Raw genomic sequence first — 21,145 nt, 5'->3', positions numbered from 1 at the left:
GAGCTGCTGACTGGGTTATAAACCAGAACGAATCAGGTTTAATGGTGTGGAAAGGGTTCAAATTGCATTTCGTGAAGTCATGTCTAAATCGGATGGCTCGTTACAATGATGTCAAAAAACGTGCTTACTGTAATATAATGTACAGAATGTAAAAAAAGAAAGAACGATCAAAAGCTGGTGGCAGGGGTTGCCAGATGTGATCTCTAAAGGGAAGTTCACCCTACACACTCAGTGGAGACATCAAACACGCAAGTGGAGCAGGCAGGAAGAGGCACACAGAGGTTTTATGTTGCATTAAGAGGTAAAGGACATGAGGCCATTAGGAAACTTACAGCACAGATGTTTTATTGGATGTGCTGCACACACAGAAGGCTATAGCTCTGTTTTTATTCAGAGAGTGAATGAGGAAAGAGTTTGATTTGTTGATCTAATACATGTCTCTTATTTTAAAGCACTGTCAAGGTTCATCTAACAAAGGAAGACTTTAAAAGTTATTTTCTAATAATAATTAAAAAATCTTATAGATGACTGTTACGGCCAGCTCGTGTAGGCCCTAACATTCAAAATGGAGGTCCACACAGTCAACTTGCTGAAGTTTTAGTTTATTTCAGAACAACCAAAAATGCAAGAGCAGAGGGAAATAAGTCCAATCTGTCCCGAGGAACCCCAGAAAGCTCTGGCAGCCTGGCTTGTATGCCCTTCCACCCAGGTGAAGCCCATCTGCAATCAGCAGGTAGGTGGGCGAGTCTCCCAACAACCAGCAGGCATGCCACCTCCAACCACCAGATGACCCCAAACCCTGAAACACAAAACACAAGCAGTACCAGGCCAAACACCATGGCCAGGGCCGTCACAATGACTTCTTCTTTATCCTCATTAGATTTAATAGCCAATCCAAATAAATAACGTATTGAATACAGTCTCTGTCCTTTTGGTTAGGAGAGGATGCATGTATTGAGTCTTTAGACTTTGATAACGACTGAGCATCCTTCTGAAGAATCATTGTTGAAATCAGCTGTAGAAACTGTGACTTGTGTTTATTTCCTCATTCAGTCCATGCAGCCAAAATAATTCCACAAAGTTGAATGAGGTCAAATAGTTCCCTCAAAGTGACATCGCCTCTGGGGCAGTATATACCTACAAGTCATTGGTAAGGGAAAGAAGAAATAATTGATTGATCCCATGGTTGTGCCGTCATTCCAGCAATTCAGCAAGAATCTTCAAAATGGTGAAAAAGTAATTTGCAAATAAAAAAAAAAATCCTTGTTTTACACACATTAAACTGCTTTAAACCCCAAAAGTGCTCTGGAGCGCTCGCTGTGGGCACCCCCCTCACTCTGAGTGTACGTGTGACGTGTTCATGTGTACAGAGTTTCATAATTTGATAGAACTGGGAATACACTACCTGGCTACTCCACCTCCTCTCCAGGGGCCTCGAGGATTATGAGGAGTAAAATGACCAGGAGGAGTGGATTCATTAAAGTTCACACATTGATACGGCATGGCCTGGATTCAGAAAGAAGGCTTAAACAAAATGATAGACTGATATTGATTTAAAACAATAGTGATATGCACGCTGCTAACACCATTTTATTTTAAACAGTTCATTAAACTAAGGTGGACACAGATATATTCATGTAGGACTGCCCATTACACAATGTTGTAATTGTCGACTTCTAGAGTAATACATAAAATAATTACAATATTTATGATGATTATTATGTTTCCACACGACCACTATTGAGTCTTCATAAATGTAAAATGAACTATATTCATGTTCTTTTATAATGTCATAGCAGTCCTTCTCCACCAGGTGGCAGAGCCTGGCAGAAATAGAAACAGACTGAAATTTTAGAATAACAGAAGAACAGAGTACCTGAATGCCCCTCTCTCTCTGTTACAGATTGAAATCTTCTTTTGCATAGCTGCATTCCACAACATGACCTAAAACTTTATTTTAATTTGTCATGTTAGATCTGGGAGAAAATTGCTAAGCTGATGGCTTTTGGGGTTGGTGATACAAATAGATTTTATTGTTTCTTTATTTTTCACAGATCAGTTTTTTAAGGAAAAATTCAAAAGGGATTTAAATATATTTTACTAATTGCTTTTGACATACATGTATAATCAAAAATGTGCTCCATAGAATCCCCTGGACCCTTCTTATATGTGATATTTAGAGACTATGTTCAAGTGCAGTGTACTTCTGCATTCAGGAGACAGCTGTCAGAGAGCAGTCCAAAATTCTTTCACTAGAGCTGGTGTGAAGTTTGTGTGAGGGGAGGGGGCATTTTAAAGTGCATGGATGGATGCATTAGAAATGTTTGTCAGTCATTTTTATTAAATGTTCAACATGTAGTTGTGTTTTGCTTTCCTGTGTGGATGCAGCATAATAAGTAGTTTTGTCACATTTGTCACATTTTGCTTGACACACACAATAAAATACTGCACGGCAATCGAACAAATCAAGATGGTTTGAGAATTAATTGAAGATTATGGTGTTTTTTTTCTATACAGGCACTTTTCAGCACCGCACACTTTTACTGCAATTTATTTCTGCATCTTTTGATAATGTTGAAATAACCTGTACATTCTCTTTTTGTTTAGCTTTAAAGCCCTCAGTAACATTGGTGCATTGCTGTTCCATATGAGCTTGTGCTGTCTCACCTATAGGATCCTGATGCAGGGCTCTGCTGGCTGTTCCTCAGTCCTATCTCAAGACTAAAGGTGGCTGCTGAGTTCTTTTGAATGTCAAGAGGATGCTTATATAAATGTTGAATGAATTACTGATTAACTAAAGAATAGGCCTATAAAAGTTTACTATGGTGATTTTGCACAATAGGCCCATATGAGGTTGCCAGGCCCATTGCAGCACATTTATTTATAGTCCTGATTAGCTACAAAGAACATATAGGCTTTTATCTTTTGATTATATCATTTTTGTTGTGAAGTGTAACCTATCTATAAGCTGTTTAACAAGGATATTTGTCCTGAAATATGACATTGACACATTATGTGGCAGCTTTGCTTTTGTATCTGCCCTTTTCTTTAAACGCTTAGAGAAAAAAAAACAATTGACAGTCGAAATATAGACTATGCTACAGTTTAACGCTGGAATTCCTATTGGATAACATTTTAAGTGGTAGTGGAGGCGCAGCTTTTCAAATTCTGCACTTTTGTGTCAAGTTATCTACAGACAGAGCAGCACAGGAAATTGAGCAGATTTACCTTCAAAATAAAAGCAGGCATATGTCTCGATTAGCCTCACGCATACATATCATAGGCCTCGATCACGTGGAAACGTTTTATAATAATGTTTAAATCTTCCGTTGTCATTTGCAACAATATGATAGTAGACTATGGTGTTATGTACTATGTATTTCCAACAAACCAAAAACTATTGCAAACCCTTGACCTCTTTACATAAGCTACACTTTCAGAAAAGCTGACAAAAAAGACTACATTTAAAAAATATATATGTCTGTATCCTGACTACAATCATTAAGTTTAATGCAGTAGGCCTAGCTACATAATGTCAGAAATACTGTAACCTAGGTTTATAGAAAGCACTACTATGGTTAGCAATGTCGCTAACAATGCTGCATTTTTCTCTGCTGCCCATCGCTCTTTGTAGACTCCTATCAGCAGGTTGCGTTCATTTGGTACCACCAGAACTTGAATATAATTTAACATGTCAGGTAGGCTACTTCTTTTGTCCACAAATTGTAAAGGAGTATTAGACTATTTTGCAAGGCTCTATATTAGGTCCCTTGTTGTTTACTATTTATATTAATGATTTGGGGAAATATGTCCAAAATGCAAATGCCCATTTTTATGCTGACGATACTATTATTTATTGTTTTGGAGAGACTGCAAGCACGCTGCTTTTAAAGAAATAGAAGCCCAACTCCTGTCTTTAAGACTGGTACAGTCTACAATGCAGATAAAACTAAAATGATGATCTTCACTAAATCCAGGGACAAAACGAACTGGACTGTATTTGTCTCTTTTTCTCATGGCTGTACTTTCTTTTTAGGTTTGTCTTATATTTCGTTTTTTACTGCTGCCATTTTGGCCAGGCCTTGCTCGAAAAAGATGTCATTTGATCTCAGGCAATTCTTGCCTGGTAAAAAAAAAGGTAAAATAAATTTAAAAAACTGCAAAATACCAACCGGAAGTTGATTTGTGTGCTGCTGTCGAGCTTGAGTCTACAACACAGGGGTCGGCAGACACACGGCAGCTCTCATGTGAGAAACAAGTCGCTACTTTGAGAGAACCTCAGTGCACACTTAATGTGTGAACCAGAACCGTGAGGATAGTTTGAGACTTTTATTTTGGACATACTGTGGATAATACTCCGTGGACTCCAGTGGGACAGCTGTCTATCTCTCAAACACTCTCCGGTGTAAGTAGCTGACAGACGCACTTTTCTCTCTCAGCGTGAAAGCACGACCCAGCGCTTATCAGGAATCTTATTTTGAAAGGTTCATATCTGACATAACACACAGATTATTTAATAATCTTTATTTGAACTCTCTGTTTCATGCTTGTTATTAGACATTGCTGCTGTTAAATCATTCAGTATTTGCTGTAACTCAACAGGGTTACAGGTGATTGGGTTACAGGTGATTGGGTTACAGGTGATTGGGCAGGCCTCAGGTTTAGCCTTCTAGTAATTATTTTTTTCTACAAAAGTCGTTTTAGTTTATAAGACAAATTAGGTAAACAGAAGTAAGCTTATGTTGGCTACTTGCTGCTATTTCTTAATTCAATGTATAGCCTATAGGAATATTTGGAGGTGGCTACAAATAGGCATTTAAATAATATTCATACTGTAACCCCTAAATTTAGATAGGTTAGCTACACCACCCCCACATGGAAAGTTGGTACTGAATAAGACTCTACAAACTTTACTGACTTGAAAAGGCTCAAAGAACGACTCAGGAAGAACAGCCTTCATTTCATTATGGATAGCACATTCAAGGTCTTTAAAAGTACAATCCTGTACCACAGTGGATTTCCCCCTAGGAGTTTCAGGGTGTTGAGTCTTCACTTGCAGTTGTATTTGTTGTAGTGTACTTCTTTTAATCCTCCAGTCCATTCCTGTGTGCAGCAGGTGGCTTCACCTCCTCAGAGACGTGAAATCCAGTAAGGCAAGACGTCTGCATCTCCCCAGTTGAGGAATGATGTTTCAGCAGCAGGATAAACTTACATTACATTTGCACTTGGGTCCTATAATGGATTAGTGTTCATTCGATCTGGATGGTCATCCAAACTTAATGAGTGTGTCCAAATATCATGCTGCTTCACATGTTTGTCTTCAGGACAGGGAAGCTGCCATCCAATAATCATACCTTCAGGGAGTGTGTTTGCATGGGTTGTGGATTTTTAGTAAATGACTAGTTGGAAGAGCAAGTGTTGCTGTTTGTGAGTGTTGGTCAAAAGGAGCTTGGTCAGCATAAGGGGCTAACAGTTCAGAGGTCCAGGACTTGAACAAATCCCAGCTAAATGATGGTTTAAAAAGAGTAATTGTTACCTTGTTGCTGCTCTTGCCTCACCATTACTGCTGACTAAACCTTGTGCACTTTTAAACCCTTCTAACCGTGAGAACTACAGAGGTGTGTTTTGATGTAAGATCTTCAAGTTAGATCTACCAAGACACAAATAAACATCTGTGACATTGAGTTCTCAACACTTATCTAATGTTTTTCTCCTGTTTTTACAGCAGCCATTTGTATTTTCAAAGGTACTTTTCACGATCCTTTCTTAATGTAAATGATAAAATACTTTTTTTTTTACGTCATTACTCCAGACTGTCCAGAGACTTTGCAGCAGCTAACAAGTTACCTGATGAGTTTTTACTGAAGCAAACAAGTTACAAATGGGACATATGTTTGTCTCTTTTAGGGTTTAAAAACAAAAAAAAACATCTTTAAAAAAAAAAACCCATCAACCCAATGTTTTTAAATATTGTATATTTTTGCATTAGGTAGGGTATATCTTAGATGCTGTTTCTTATTTTTTCTTGTGTTCACTCATCACTGCTACCTGTAGGACACTGGATAGTGTGTAGAACAGATGATTCATATAAATAACATTAACAATTCATCATCATTTTGTACAATCAGAAGACTCGCAAAGATCATTTTCTTTCTTAAAAATGCTGATTATTGAATTGTTGGATTGCCAGCAGAAAGTAGTGTACATGTCCAGAACATTACTGTTTTTAGTACACTGTAGAGTTTTTAGGGCACCATGGATTATCACATACAATTTGGACACATAAATAAAATAGTTGTTCAATATATTGGTAAATAGGAGGAGAGTTTGGATGAAGTCTATGTGTTCTAGCTGACTGACATTGCTGCATTCATGGCAACTAACCACTGCCAATTGATCAGTGAACAATGCGAAACCAATGGCTGGTTTGATATACATCATGCTGGTGTGCTTGTATGCATTCTTCAAACAGGGACAGGGACCAGCCCAGATGTTGCTCTACATTTCTCTAGAGCTACTAAAAACTACACTGGGTTTCTGTTACCAAACAGAGAAGAAGAGCAGAGGAGAACAGCTCTAAATGCAGAAATATTGAACTCAAAGTAACATGTTTTCTCTTTCGGCATACTTAGAATCTTTACTACATCATTGATTTAAATAAACAACCTGTGAAACTACAAACAGCTGCTGGGTAACAGGTAGAAGAAACACCTGACTGTTGATGTCTATAATAATTAAATGGAATGTTATGTGGCTAAACCATTTACAAATCCAGACTAAAAGGTACACATATGAGTCAGCAATAACTGCAGTGACCTCTTAGTTTGACTGAAAGAATTGTTTGAAAATGAGCAGACATATAGAAACAGTTTTTGGTCACAGAAAAGTTAAAAACATTAACTTTTCCTGTGATATATGGGGATTTTTTTTTGTTACATCCATACCATCTTAATCCTAAACGCCCTCCATTACATATTGTGAAATTGGGCTTGACATGTCACCGTACTGGGTAAGAGGATCGTTTGGTGATGCTACCAAATGCCATGCTCTATATACAGTATTTAAATTCATAACTACTGTGCAGACTATAAAAGCATTTCTCAAAAGAAAGGACATTCTGGTTTCTTCTCGGCCTAACCCTAGGCTGAGAAGAAACCAGAAATGACTCAAGCTTCAAGCTGTCAGATAACTGAAGTACTTGTTTGGCTCTTCATGTTTGTGTCCTTGATAAAGACTCCTACATGTTCGCAAATCTTAACTGACCTGAGTAGTGCTAAAAGTTTTTATGTCATTTCTTCTTTGTTTCTATTTGTTTTTGTCTTCATTTCCTTCTGTTATGCAGCCAACCCTCGATATAATCTGAGGACATTTCATGTCGACCTTTCCTTCTTATCTAGCATGATGTCCATGTAGCACAAAAAGCTGTTGCACAAGCTGTTGCTTCCTGGAATGCCTGGGAGACTTATAAGGGGTTTGCACTGCCTATATCAGCCCAGGGGGAGAAACAGGAAGACAAAAATACACCAGGGAGCCGAGTGTCACTGTCACCGGCTGACCAAATGCTGTCAGATGAGAAAGGCCAAGTTGAGCTGCAGTGTGTCAGAGGATTTTCCAAAGTGAACCAAATTTGAGATGTAGGAGGAGGGGTGACTTGGGTCTAAAGAAAATTCTGTAGGGGAAGTCTTGTCTTCAAGAGATAGTTTGGATTTATACACAATATGTAGGGTGTGTAGAACAATATTGCTTGCAGATAAAGTTTTTTTAGCTAGTAGCAGTAACTTGCTGACATTTAGCGGTATGAGACCGAGATATGTTTCTCTTCATTTAACCAAATGAATCATCATTTTGAGACCACGGGGTGTAAACAACTCTTGGGTTTAAAGGCTTTATATGCAATTTTTTGATCCGGCAGATGTCGCCCTTGAGCACCAGCATGAAACCAAAACAACTCGCCGTGCATTGTTGTGTTAGCATGCTAATGCTAGCAATCTTTATTATGATCGTATCTTCACACTGCATGTAAATTTACCTGAAATGAGCGTGATCTAGAAACACAGTTAAGCAGTGAGTACAGTATGTTATTCTTCTTTTCTCTAGTCCCTCAATTAAACAACTTTTATACACGAGGGGAGGAGTCAGCCGGCCGTCCTGGCGATGTAAACAAAGTGAAGATAGGACTCTGAAAACTCTGAAAACATCACAGACAGTGGGACTCGGGTGTTACACCCATTGTACAGTCATTACTCACAGAGTTATTTTCAGAGGATATACTTGATTTATATTACATTTAAGAGTGAAAAATCACATAGAAATCCTTTAAAGACAGGTTGATCATTCTTCCTTTTAGGAACTTCAGAACAAGTTTATGAAAAACCTTACATATTGTTGAATGAGGCCAATCGTTGGCATTAAATCTCTAATCTCTACCAGGATAGTAAAATGTGGTAATTGCCATTTATACCTGCTGCTATAACTAGCCTGCCATCTGCTGTGTGTAAACGTTGATTTTACTTATGTTAAGATACACCCTTTTTAAATTCATATTTTAAAGGTTACTTTAAATTATGTATATTTGAATCTCGACTGCTTGTGACCAGACTGACATGTTGTACACGAGCAGTCAAATGGTGTTAATGCTAGCTAACCTACAAAATCCTGTACTCCTTGAGGACACACTGGTCCAAATCCCAGCACACAGTGTGGGTGTTACATTTAATCCAAACCAGGGAGTCTAGACAGTCTGTTGCAGTGCGTGTCTGTGGCACAACCAACCACAAGGCCTGGCCTGTTAGGCTATTTGTTTAGTTTCTTTGAATTGATCTTTACAGTATCAACCAGATCGAATCATTCTAAGTCAGGATTTCCTGCTGAGCTGTTGTGTCAGAAGATGCTAACATTAGCCACACACAAACAGGTAGTCTGCTGCTTAATTCAACACACCCTTTAACTTGCTGTAATAGTGCTTTAGGATCGCAGCACAGTGTGGACATACTGTGTGGGATGTAATGTCACAACTGCTCGCGGATTGCAAGCCCTAATCCAGCGCCAAACCTACACAGTGTGTGGCGTTAATACTGTGAGGATTAAGGGTTTGATTTCAGGTTTCACATGCACCAATTAAACCAAACATATGGTACATTCAAGCCAAGCTACTGAAGTCTGTGTTAGAGAGGCCAAGTGAGGCCTTACTTATATTCTGACTATGCTCTTAAAATCCAATTTACTCAATGAAGCATGCAAGTAATGAGGGGAAGATATAGGACAGGAGAAGCTATATTATTTACTGAAACTACCCAGATTTGAATGTTACGATTCAAAAATAATTAATAACAATTCACACTTAATAGAGTTATTAGAATTATTGTACTATATACTGTATTATTATACAGAAGCATTAGAAAAATACAGATCGTCAGTCTCATGTTTAACCCAAAGAAAGCACAAAACACGGTCAAAATTGCAAACATTACAATAATTACACGTTTTGCCACTGTATCTGTACAATTAAGACTGTTTGCAGGAGATTGTCTGCAATTTCTGAAACAAAATTGGATGCCTATTAGGACTTCTGATTTTGTTGCCTTGGCATCTAAACAGGTGGAGTTATTATTTGATTTACTAGTATGCTATCAAAGTTTAAAATTCAGGGATCGTGACAACCCAGATGCTCAGTCTACAACTGCCTTTGAAAGTTTATTTAGTTTTATTGTACTTTTAAAGGAGAGTTTGACTTTTAGAGAAATATCCTACTGTATAGTCGACTGGATCAATATCCTTCAAGTGTCTGTCCTTTCAAATATGACCTGCTTGAGGTGTTGAGTTACTCCAACTGCAGAGACCCTGCCCTCTGTGTCATATTTTGATGTGATCAGGACATTTCTGCACGTCAGCCTTTGACCAGTTTTAAACACCAGTATATGATACAGCTTTGTTTGGGAGAGGCTTTTTATCTCACATTTGAACTCTTGCTTCTGCAGAATGTAAAGCCATTCCTTTAAGCACTCAGTTCTTTTTGTTAACTTATATTTAGTAAGTTTAGCATTGTTATTTAAGTAATGAATTTTAGAGCAGGTTTTTTTTTACTCATGCAATGATTACACAGACAATGTATTGTAAAACGTGAAGGTGCACAATTTAAACAAAGGAAGTGCATGTAAGTTGTGTAAAATAACTAAAAATACAAAAAAAAGGGTCCCATTCTTGAAAGGACAAAGAAAAGTGCTGTAATTGAATTATTTTCATATCATTGAAATTTAGCAGGGACAGAGATTTAGTCCCTTCATCACAGGGTTTGAATCTGAAGTGATTTCTCTGTATTTAAATTCTGCTTGTATGAAAGGGTTCAACTCATCCCTGATATTTACATTTAATGAACCAGACAAGAGATGCAAATTTTTCTCTTTGCTTGTTCTTGTCAACACCAGTCAGTGGCCGGACTTTAAAAATATTCTTAAATGCTGAATCAAGAGAGCCTCAGTTTGAAAAAGAAAAAACGAGGACATTTTAAATAGGGATATTCCTAGGCAACTAATTCCCTCGTCTGTTAAACAGAAATTTAAATTAAAACTAGTCTAAAGGTAAGAAAACACAAACAGGTTGACGTCCACATACCTGTGCTAATTGTGGTTGCGCACTGCTCAGGTCGATATGACAGTTCACAGCCTACATGAATTTTTACGTCCGTTACATTTTCTTGATCTAAATACAGCCAAACTGTGCTGCTCCTACGAGATGCTGTCCGTTAACTCCGTTTGCTTGTTTACACCCTGGTAGTAGAGTGGGGAGAGCAGGCTGAATAACTGGAGCTACAGCCAGTCTGGGATGGATTGGTGGTTGCCCTGCAGTTTGAGAATAACGTTTGACCAGCAGGAGGGGCAACACATAAAAATATGAATGATTATTTAACTGAATATTATTACTCATGCCGACTAACAAGGGTGATGACACTTAAATATGAATTCATACAAATGTGATCATCCCTAATGTCTCTTTAAAATAAATACAGCCCAGCTAGATGATGTAACTACCAATCAACAAACTGAAGCACTGACAAACTCAGCAGCAAAAACTAAAACAGTGATCTTCATCTGTTGTGAATGTGACACATTACATATTGAGCAGAACACAGAGATCTGGTAGAGACAAAAGTCTGGACATGACGTCAGTGTGTTCAACTATTATCCTGCTTTTATGTCATCACTACTTTATCCTGTTCTGTAAGGAGTACTGCTCTCTTTCTGAATCTGTTAAATTTAGGTCTAAACTATTTTATCTACCGTACTGAACAGGCAGCTTGTCGGGGGGGTTTGTTGGGTTTTATAATGGCTCCATAGTCCACTACAGACAGGCTAGGTGAGGTCAGACTATAGGGTTTTAGCTCACTTAGTATGTTGAAGTTACAACTGATATTTTGAATGCTTTGTAAACCTCTTTAATGCAAGAAGAGAACAAGTAGTAAACCTTCCTGCCAACCGGAGTTCAAGCACAGGCTCAGTGAAGCAGGGAGTAGGATATTGTTGTACTTTACCCCCCCGGGGAAGATTTGTCATAAAACTCAGCTGCTCCTTTAGTGCTTTGTTATAAGCTGCCTTAGTGTTCAATAATGTTTTCATAAGGGGTATCTGCACTGCTTTGATTCTTCAGTTATACTTGTGCAACTTATTTCCTGCAGTCACAAGTTATTTTACACTTTGCAATGACATACAAAGCTTTGGTGTTGTTATACATAACAGATTTAAATGATTTGACGCTTTAATGAGCTAAGAGAGAGTACAAGTACAACATGTTTCAGTCCTATGTCCAACATTTAACTTATAAGTTCATGGATTTGTTTTTTACTATGCATGCCTTTAAGCAAAGTTTTTAACCCAACATATGAAGTAAGACAGCAAACAGTGAGAGCTCTTGGTTTGGTTTGGGAGTGAGTCAGTAAACAAACTCATAAAAAGTCAGCTGTTCCTTTAAGGCTGCAGGCGTGATAAGACTTTTATCATGAAAGTCTATTCCAAGTGGAGAACTCAGACATGGGAGCTGTGTCTCAGGTGTTGACCTTTCCTGTTGAGGCCTGGAAAGATTGAATGCTCCAGTACAAAGTGAAAACCAACAATATTTGTCCATTTGCTATTCTCCCTCTGGTCCCTTCTAAAATGATTTTCATGTAGACATCATAGTTTTAAGACTACATTTTAATCCAATGTAGATGCTTTTCACAGTCACATGGCGTTAAGAATATTTTAACTTGGATTGAAGAATATACACAGCTAGCAAGATTAGCAAAAAAAAGTGAAATTCTTACTCCAATTGTTTTTCAATAGATGCACAAAACTCCAGAAAACTTCCTGAAATTTGGACATAAGACCGATGCATGTGTGAACTCCATCAGCAAAATGTCACACTCTGACTTTACCCGACTTTACCTGGAATGATTCCTCCTACATTTGGCCAAATTTTCCCATGAAGTTGGGAGTTACCAAAATGAGAACAGTATGATCAGGTGACTTAACCTCAAGTATGTTTGAGGGGGTGATGGTGATTTGATCCTGGGAGTGATGTATGTGCGATCTCTGTGAAACTGCTTCATTATGTTTTCAACTCGCCTGTACGTTCTCCTCTGCTCTTTTGTTAATGTCGTCAATATGTCAACCTACAAGTAGCATCGATATGAAGGCTGTTATCGTCTCCCGCTTGAGAAGCATGTGTGAACAACTCAGAGAGGTTTCAGGGGCAGAAAGGTTCAAGAGTGTATAAAATGTGAAAAAGGCTAAAGTAACCCTGTTGGATATCAAGTAGCACATTGGAGCACCGCTTTCGCAAGTTTATGCTCACACAGTTCATTTATTATTTGCATGCACATCAGTCTCCATGTTTTGCTGGATGTCAGTAGGCACTTGATGGCCAGAAATTAAGAAATGAATTTAACAAGAAAACATAGTAAATTTGTTAACATCATTCTGTTACACGGTGCACATTTGCTGTCATTGAACTTTTCTGCACTTTTGGATTAATCAAACTTAATTGTGACCACTCACATGTAAAGAGTCTTTTCTGTATTTTTAAGTTGATTCACATTCCTTTGAGCTGTTTTCTGCTACAACAAATAAGGAGCTGATGAGTAGGTTGTTCCCCCTTAAAGCCTCTTATCAGTGAGTTAAGTATGGGAGTGTCACTTCAAGCCATAGACCAGTCTGATGTGGCTTTAAGATATTCACACAGAAGTTTCCTGAGAGGCCGTTTAGCAGTTTGAGCAGCTACTGGCTTTGAGTGTAAGGTTATTCATAATGTATTAAGAAACAAACAATTATATTATTAATTAAACAATATGTATAGGGCTTATTACCTGGTTAATTGTGATTAACTAAGCTCTGAAATGAGTACGTTCTTCTTTATATAACGATTAATTGCATGATATTTTGTCCCTGTAGGGGTAGCGTGGATAAGCCTCTGCAGTGTCTTCCTGTAGTCACAGCGATGAAAAAGACATCAGGGCTGCATCTTTGAATGTCTTATTTCACTTTAAGACAGCTATGTCGAGGAGTAAAAAGTAATATCCACCACATGATATAAAACTTTTCACTTTTTCACCATTTCTTTGAGCTGTTTGAATGTAGTATTTGATCCTTAACGAATTCCATTTTCCTGTGGTTAAGTTAATGTCCTAACCTTCAATCTACCAAGAAGTTCCTTACTTTATTTCATATTAAAGCAGCGGTTGAATTCAAACAGCAAGTAAAGTACTCTCAGCTTAAATTCAAAATAAAAGCCTAACAAAATGGATGCACTACACAAACTGTTGAAGAAAGCAGTTACCTCCAGTGTTTAAAAATTAAGCAAAAAAACAACAACATCCATTATCCACTTGAGGCTGGCTGGAAAAGCCAAATGAATGCCATTAACAGCTGAGTTAAAATGCCCATTCAACATGTTTACAGACTGGTTAAAAAATACGTTATGGTCTGAATGGCTCATGTCTTTATATTGTCTGAGGAGGTACATTTTTTATAACTCACTTGTTTCGATTATATCAAGGCTAAATGTCACTTAAAATGATTAGAGATGTGGTTTGATTCGACTCTGATGGGCATGCTGTAACTGTTGCTAGGACGCTTAAGGCTTAACTCCACCTCTTTGTCTGACACTTGACAGGAGATAGGAGATAGAAGCCATCGTTTGGCTTCCTAACACCTTTTTTCTGAAACCAGTGGATGTCCTCACTGAGACCGTGTCCATGTTTATACAGTCTATTGCTATAACAGTAGGGACACAGTGTTTAAAAACCTACACTTTCAGTTTAAGTGAATGTACACTATAATCTGTGTAAATGTAGCTTCTGGATCTTGTGTAAGATTTAAAAATTGAATTAACGATATCAGCTCTCAGTCATGTCTGGGTCAGCGTCCTTATGGGCCCACCATGCAGGCTGTGTGAGTCATGGGAGGAAGTAAAATAGTTTTATTTGTGATGAAATGATCTTGAAAGAAATGTGATTAGGAAGTGTTGAGTTGAGGTTCATATGACACTGCAGGTCTGCTGAACTGCATTTCTCAAGTTTAATAAAGATTTAGAGTTAAACATGGAGGTAGTCTGAACAATAGTTTAAAGTGTATTTGGTTTACTTTTCATTAGGCAGATGTTGTTGGTTATTCATTTAGAAATCGTCATCATTGTGAAGGCGTCTCTGATGCAGAAGACTTTTCTGTTTCCAGCTGTTAATTAATTCAGTATTCATGAAGACAAATAAAGCTGTTGCTGTAAATGATCCATCCAGCCTCAACACATCCACTTGCTGAGGCTGCACTGTATGTGGACAGATTCAAATTCCATACATTTCAGAACTAAAGAATTTGTAACAGAATTCTCTGCAGTCTGCACTCCACTTCAGTCGGAGCCCTCCTGACTTCACACATTATCCTCTTCTCTCTCCCGACTTCTCTCTCTCTCTCTCTCTCTCTCTCGAAGGAACCTGTTGACTCAGCTTTGATCCCTATTTGAGACATAGACACACACACACACACACACACACACACACACACACACACACACACACACACACACACACACTTCTTAACAGGTCACTAACTCCACACAACTAAAGTTCTGTTACTGTTAGTAATTAACCGATTTTACAAAATCTTGTGACTTCTTACAGAATAACATTTCTGCACTGTGCTGTTTGTCAGGATGTAAAACAATATTGAAAATACTTTCTCTTTCTCTGTGTCTGATTAAAATGGCTTAAAATAAGCTGTAAAGTCAGTAAAGTAGCTGTCATGCTCTGTGTGTTTTTCTCTGATGTGCAGACGCGGACTCGACTGCGCGTCTCTTTTTCTCTCTCTCTCGTTCTCACTCTCTCGTCCGCCTGTTTGTAAACTGAGCATGCTTCATAATAACATAAAGCGTGAATGTGTTGTATTACGACGTACAAGAGGTAATCGTGCTTTTAGGCACGGTCCTGGCCATTGTGCCGGCCAGCATGGGAATGGCGCAGCGGGGGGCCAATGGCCAGTGTGACCGCGCCCTGAGACAGATAAAGGTTTGCATTAAACTTTATACTGTAAATGATAATGTAAAACAACCACAAAATAACCTTTGAGAGGCCACAACTGTACCCAACAAATCACAGAAGTTTTGTGGAATACAGATGTTTCCAGGGAGGAGGGCTGAATGACAGCAGTGAAGTGGTGGAAATGATCAAATATTTGGGATATAAAACTGATACTTACTTTACTGTAGATGGAACTTTTTTGGGGGTTAAAATACATTTAGCAGAATATCCCGTAGCTGTGTTCCTGTTTTTGAGACACAGAAATCAGAACTATTTCAATGAGTATACAATCCATATCAGTTTTTAATAGAAACTTCTACATGTGTTTGCTGATCCCCTCAGTTGAAAACATTCCTTGAAATGCAGACAGATCTGTAGATACTGGAAACCCCCACACAAGTTAGAAAGAAAAGATACAAAGTTAACCACTTCCTGTAGGCTACCAGAAGGCACACAGCCAGATGTGATTATATATAGTACAGCATCCGCATGTTGTGATCCTTCCCAAAGATCTTTAGCTCTGTTTCTCAGTAGACGCTTAACTGTTAGCTGAGCCAAACGGATGTAGGGCAGTCATTCTTTGACCTGATATAAGGAGGTTATTTAAAAAAAAAAAAAACCTCTTGAATTTCTTTGTCTCCAGCTTATTGTGTCCAATGGTTTCCTGTGATTTAGGGATATGGATGAGGCAGAAAGAAAGTTTCTTTTGCTATGACGGTCTTCTCTTAACTGTTACAGTCCACCTACTTTACACATCAGTTTACTAAAATACTTTCTGAAGAAGATATGGTTAAGTGCTGGATAAAAGCAAACCATTGTCTCTGGAACATTGTTAAATTACATAAAAACAAAATTTTGAACATACTTTAAACGCTGCTTATTGGCAGCATTTAAAGTATAAGCCAAACTGCTGCAGCATTCCAGGAAACAAGGACCTTAGTTTGAAAATGTTTAATCTGGGCAAAGAATGAAATAGCAAGAAAGGTCTAAAGGGTTTTAACTTTTTGTGTGTGTGTGTGTGTGTGAGAGAGACAGAACGTTTGCAGGCATTTACAGAGGGGTTAATTGTAATTGAGAAGCTTCTGTCTGCAGCCAAACAGTTGGTTTGCAGAGATCTGAGACCCCCTTTGGGCCACTTAAGGACTTAGAGGAACGTGTGTGTTTCTTGGTAAGTGTAGTGTGTGTGTGTGCAATCAGATATGTGATCTGGAACAAAATAAAGGGCCAGCCAGGTTTAGTCCTTTTGCAAGCTTGTTTCCCTGCCCTGACACACTCACTGTTTGCATACAGAGTTCATCCACAAGTTTTCAGGTGGTTTTGTTTCGGGTCGTTTTGATATTGAATTTGTGTGTAAGAGAGAAAAACAGAATCCTCGTTCTAGCTCCTTCACAAATGCATGCAGATTCCATGGCTGTAATAATACTGAGAATAATACTTTAGGCCTTCAGTAGGATCAGACATTTAACTGTGACAGCGAGATACCTGCAGTAAGTTTGGCAATGGATTAAAATAACTTAATAAGTCTGTTATTTAGTAGAGTTTGGAATACAAAAATAATCAGTTTTTTTGTCTGTGTAGCATTTGCATTAGATACTTGCGTGACCTATTGTGTCCTCTCAACCACTGTCTCTAATCCAACCCACCTAAAATAGACAAGAAGTGTCTCATCTGCAATGTATTGAGCATGGTTGAGATTTTCCCTTCAGATGATGAAGGCACTATACAGAGTTGTTTGTTTTTAGCTGACATGCCAACCAAGTGTTACTTAAACCATTGGCATTGTATCTGTGGATTGGCAGAACAGGAAAGTGGTCCTCGTTTCCAAAGGAGGGGACCAGAAGATGTCCTTGGGGAATCTCACTGCTTGTTCTCAAAACATCTGATGACTAGTATGCCTCTTGGGAGATTCCGTCTGGAGATGTTTTCGGCATGGTCAACTAAGAGGAGATGCCGGAGTAAACCTATAGCTTGCTGTAGGGAATATCCACTTTGAAAATGCATTGGCATCCCCCTGGAAAAGCTAGAAAATGATGCTGGGGAGAGGGATGTCTGGGTTGTCTGTAATATATTAATGGATGCATTTTTTCAAAAGTGAATCAAATCCACAATTAAACTTGCATTAGCCCAGTTATACTGTTGCAGGATTGTAGGCAGTTCATCTGAGTTTGCCCATTTTTGCCAGTATTTTGTGGAATTGGAGAAAGCTTTCAACCATGCCCACCCTGAGAATCTTGCTGTGGGTATGTAGAAGTAGGGATCACATGTGCCATCCAGTCCTTGCATCAACTAAGTTACATCTGTGTCTACATTTTTGGAAAAAGTAGAAAAAACATTTCTAGAGGGGGTTTGACTTTGCCACCAATTCTGTTAGTTATCTATAGTGTCTCATTTGGAAATCTCAGAATTGTAATCATTTTTTGGGTCATGTCAAGTCACATGGTGTCAGAAACTCCAATGCTGAGACCACGGTTCTCTAATGAAATCCAATGAATTCCTCCCTATTGGTTTGGTGCAAGTTGCAGCCCGCAAGTGAAGACTTGAACTATCATGTAGCCATTTTTCACAAAAAGGATAACATTGAACATCAGATGGTCAGGCTGATTGAAAAGTGGTCATGCCAGGGTTACACAGAACCAAAACAGATACGGGGTAACTCATGAGGAACCTATTACGTAATGTGCTTTGGTTAGTGGATGCAAGCAGCTGAAATGGGATTCCTCTGTTTTTGGCTGGGCTTGTCTAATAAGGGTAAAACCCCGGGGTACAGTATTAGCCATTCACACCTTGTATTATCAAAAATGTTCCCTCGGTTGGCTGAGCTTGACCTACTGGAGAAAGATCCTGCAGTATGTTATTATCCATCCAGACCTTCTTGTTATGGACATGAGTCTCCTCAGTAGGTTGGATGTTGGATGTTTACCTTGAAAGTGTCAACTAGATATCTTGCTTAACATGCTGTACCACATCCCGACCCCCTGACAACCGGATAAGCTGCATTTACTAAAGTGTCAACTCTGACCCTCGGCCTTTTGGTGCACATCATTCTCAATATTCTGCTTTCATGAATACAAAGGCAGAAAATGTTATGTTGGCTTATTGTCGGGAATGTGTTGTTTCTTGTAGCCTCTTGTAAGAGAGGAGTGGCATAAAAGCTTATCAAGAGGTACCAGAGGTTGTATTAGTCCTGGTTGAAAGTGTATTTAACAGTGGGTGGATTTCCTCACTGGTGCATTGCTGTTGGTCTGTGAATTGGAAGTCTGACTGCTTTGTCTGTATTTCTTCAGCCACATCGTTTGAGCTCCCCCTATGACTGCTCAACTGAACCCCTCCAAGTGTGCACTGAGTCATAATCCTATCAGGCATTCAGCTGAGCTAGAGGAGAAAATATCTTTGTTGTAGAGAAAAAACATGTAAGCTTGATTAGTGACTGTTTGAACCCTGCAAGCTTGTTGTTGTTAGCACAGGATATATTCCATGACAGAGAGGTAAATGGTCCAGGCAGTATATGTTCCTGTGTGCCTCATACAGAATGCAGGACATTGACACTTGAGCTATATGAGGCAACGCAAGGACCTGTACAGTTTATTTTCAGTGGTGTGCCAACATTCCTTCCATTTTGGAATGTGACCGCTCATTTACACGATTTTAAACTTTTCAACCAGAAAGTGTAGATCCTTGTGTTTTGTAGAAGACATTACTATCAATGCAGGCCAGGTCATTGTGTTTTAATACGATACAAAGTAGAACTAGATTGTAATCCTTTTCATGAAACCTTTAATACTTAAAAACTTTAAAGCAAATGTCAAAATGACATTAAAAAGCACTTCATAAAAGCACTTCATAATAAACTGTTGTTTTTTACAGATGTGAATGATGAGTTAATACTGATGGACTCTACACAGCAGCCTCTACCATCAGTGTCTCTAGTCTTCTATTCATTAAATCTATCTCAATGTTAAATCCATTCCAGGGATTAGGGGGGAAGTGAGCTAGTGTCTAGATCTAGTGATACATTTATTTTTCTTGCTGTCCAATTAAAGACACGATCTGTGATTGTGTCAATCAGTGCTTTATCCTCTGTGCTGTCTCTTGCAAACTTTCTTTGGTATTCCTTTAATACGTTGCAGTTGTTATGACGACTCTTCAGGTGTATAAGATTGTGTTACAACTTCCAAGATGTTTTTAGTGCCCTTGCAATCTTTGCGGCAAAAGCTTTGCTTGATTATATTTGAGCTCAGGGCTCTGGATTATTGTGTCTCTAAAAATATTTTATTCTTTCTTTCAGAACAACGTAAGCATGGCAGCAGCCACTACATGACTGGAGTGTAGAAGTGACAGTGTGGAAGGATTTATCAACAAAAGGAAGGCGGAGAGGAAGAGGAGAGCGAGTGTTAAAGGAGATTGGACACTTCTTGCCATCAGAGGAGATGGGTGAGACGGAGGATGAGCGTACAGCGCAGGCCAGTGTGCTCTTTGAAAACTTTGTTCAAGCTTCCACCTGTAAAGGGACTCTGCAGGCCTTCAGCATCCTCTGCAGGCAGCTCCAACTGGATCCTCTGGACTACAGTAACTTCTACAGTTCACTGAAAGCTGCAGTCAGCACCTGGAAGGTCAAGGCCCTTTGGACCAAACTGGACAAAAGGGCACAACAGAAGGTCTACAACCAGAACAAAGCATGCAAAGACACCAGGGTAAGACCAACTGTGATTTACCTGTACAGGAGTAAGAGGCTACTTATAGACCAAATGATTGTTTTATGAAGTGTCTGAGCAGTCTAGTGATGTTTGAAATTCATCTGCAGATCTCTAGAATTTAAAACACATTCAAATAGGGTAGAATTACTGTAATGGAAGGGACTTCTCCAGGGTTGTTTGATAGACTTTTAAAGGTGGGTGTCTAACTGCTTACATGCTAATAAATCACGATAGCTTTTCAAAGTTTTTCTTTTCTTTTTTGTAGAGCGACAAAGCTATTGGAATTAGAAAGTATGCCAACTATCACTAAATAATCTTAGCTTGTTATCTTTGGTAACAGTCAAAGTAACTTTACAGAGTTTATTCATTAACCCTTGTCTCATAACTATCTACAAACTACTACTTTTTTATGGAGAACTTGTTTTAAAACTCTGATAAAAGAGGTTTAATAAAAAGAAGGTAGTGCTAAACAGCCAACAAGCATCAATACTTTTCTCTGTTTAGTACTGAAATGTTCAATTATTCAATATATTTGAACTGTCCAGACAGTTTGTAATAGGTCAAATTTCCATTTCAACAACACCAAGTGTTCCTATGATTGGATTCCATCGGAGTATTTTTCCATGAGATTTCTCACTTTTGCATGCTGGTGTTTTTACTGTTAATCATGGCTGCAAAATGAAGGCTCTGTAGGTTCTTTGGTAGAAGGAGGAACTTTAAGCAGATCTGATTCCCTGTAGGAAAACTGTATCTTTGCTGAAGTTGTTTTAAGCTCAGTTTCACTCTTAAGAACTGAATATAGACATTTTACTATGGGGGCTCAGCTACAATGCAACACAAGAAGGCTGAACTGTTAACATGGAAAATCATCTCCTAATGTGTCTGTGTGAAGAAAGAAAAGGAAATTGAA

At 38.5% G+C, this 21,145-nt stretch overlaps 1 protein-coding gene across 9 annotated transcripts in view; it reads left to right on the top strand.

Annotated features, from left to right (window-relative positions):
* Positions 1–4,201: 4,201 nt before the first annotated feature.
* The window catches only part of mical2b (microtubule associated monooxygenase, calponin and LIM domain containing 2b), a 57,883-nt gene continuing 40,939 nt past the window's right edge, over positions 4,202–21,145 (top strand). For all 9 annotated transcript variants that reach the window (XM_061036827.1, XM_061036826.1, XM_061036824.1 and 6 more), the window contains exons 1-2: positions 4,202–4,405; positions 19,827–20,232. In XM_061036827.1, the coding sequence (XP_060892810.1) occupies positions 19,969–20,232 (264 nt within the window). In that variant the 5' untranslated portion in view covers positions 4,202–4,405; positions 19,827–19,968. The remainder of the gene's footprint in view (positions 4,406–19,826; positions 20,233–21,145) is intronic.

Source organism: Labrus mixtus, chromosome 4, assembly GCF_963584025.1.
Source record: "Labrus mixtus chromosome 4, fLabMix1.1, whole genome shotgun sequence".
NCBI lineage: Eukaryota > Metazoa > Chordata > Actinopteri > Labriformes > Labridae > Labrus > Labrus mixtus.
This window is presented reverse-complemented; position numbering and strand designations above follow the sequence as displayed.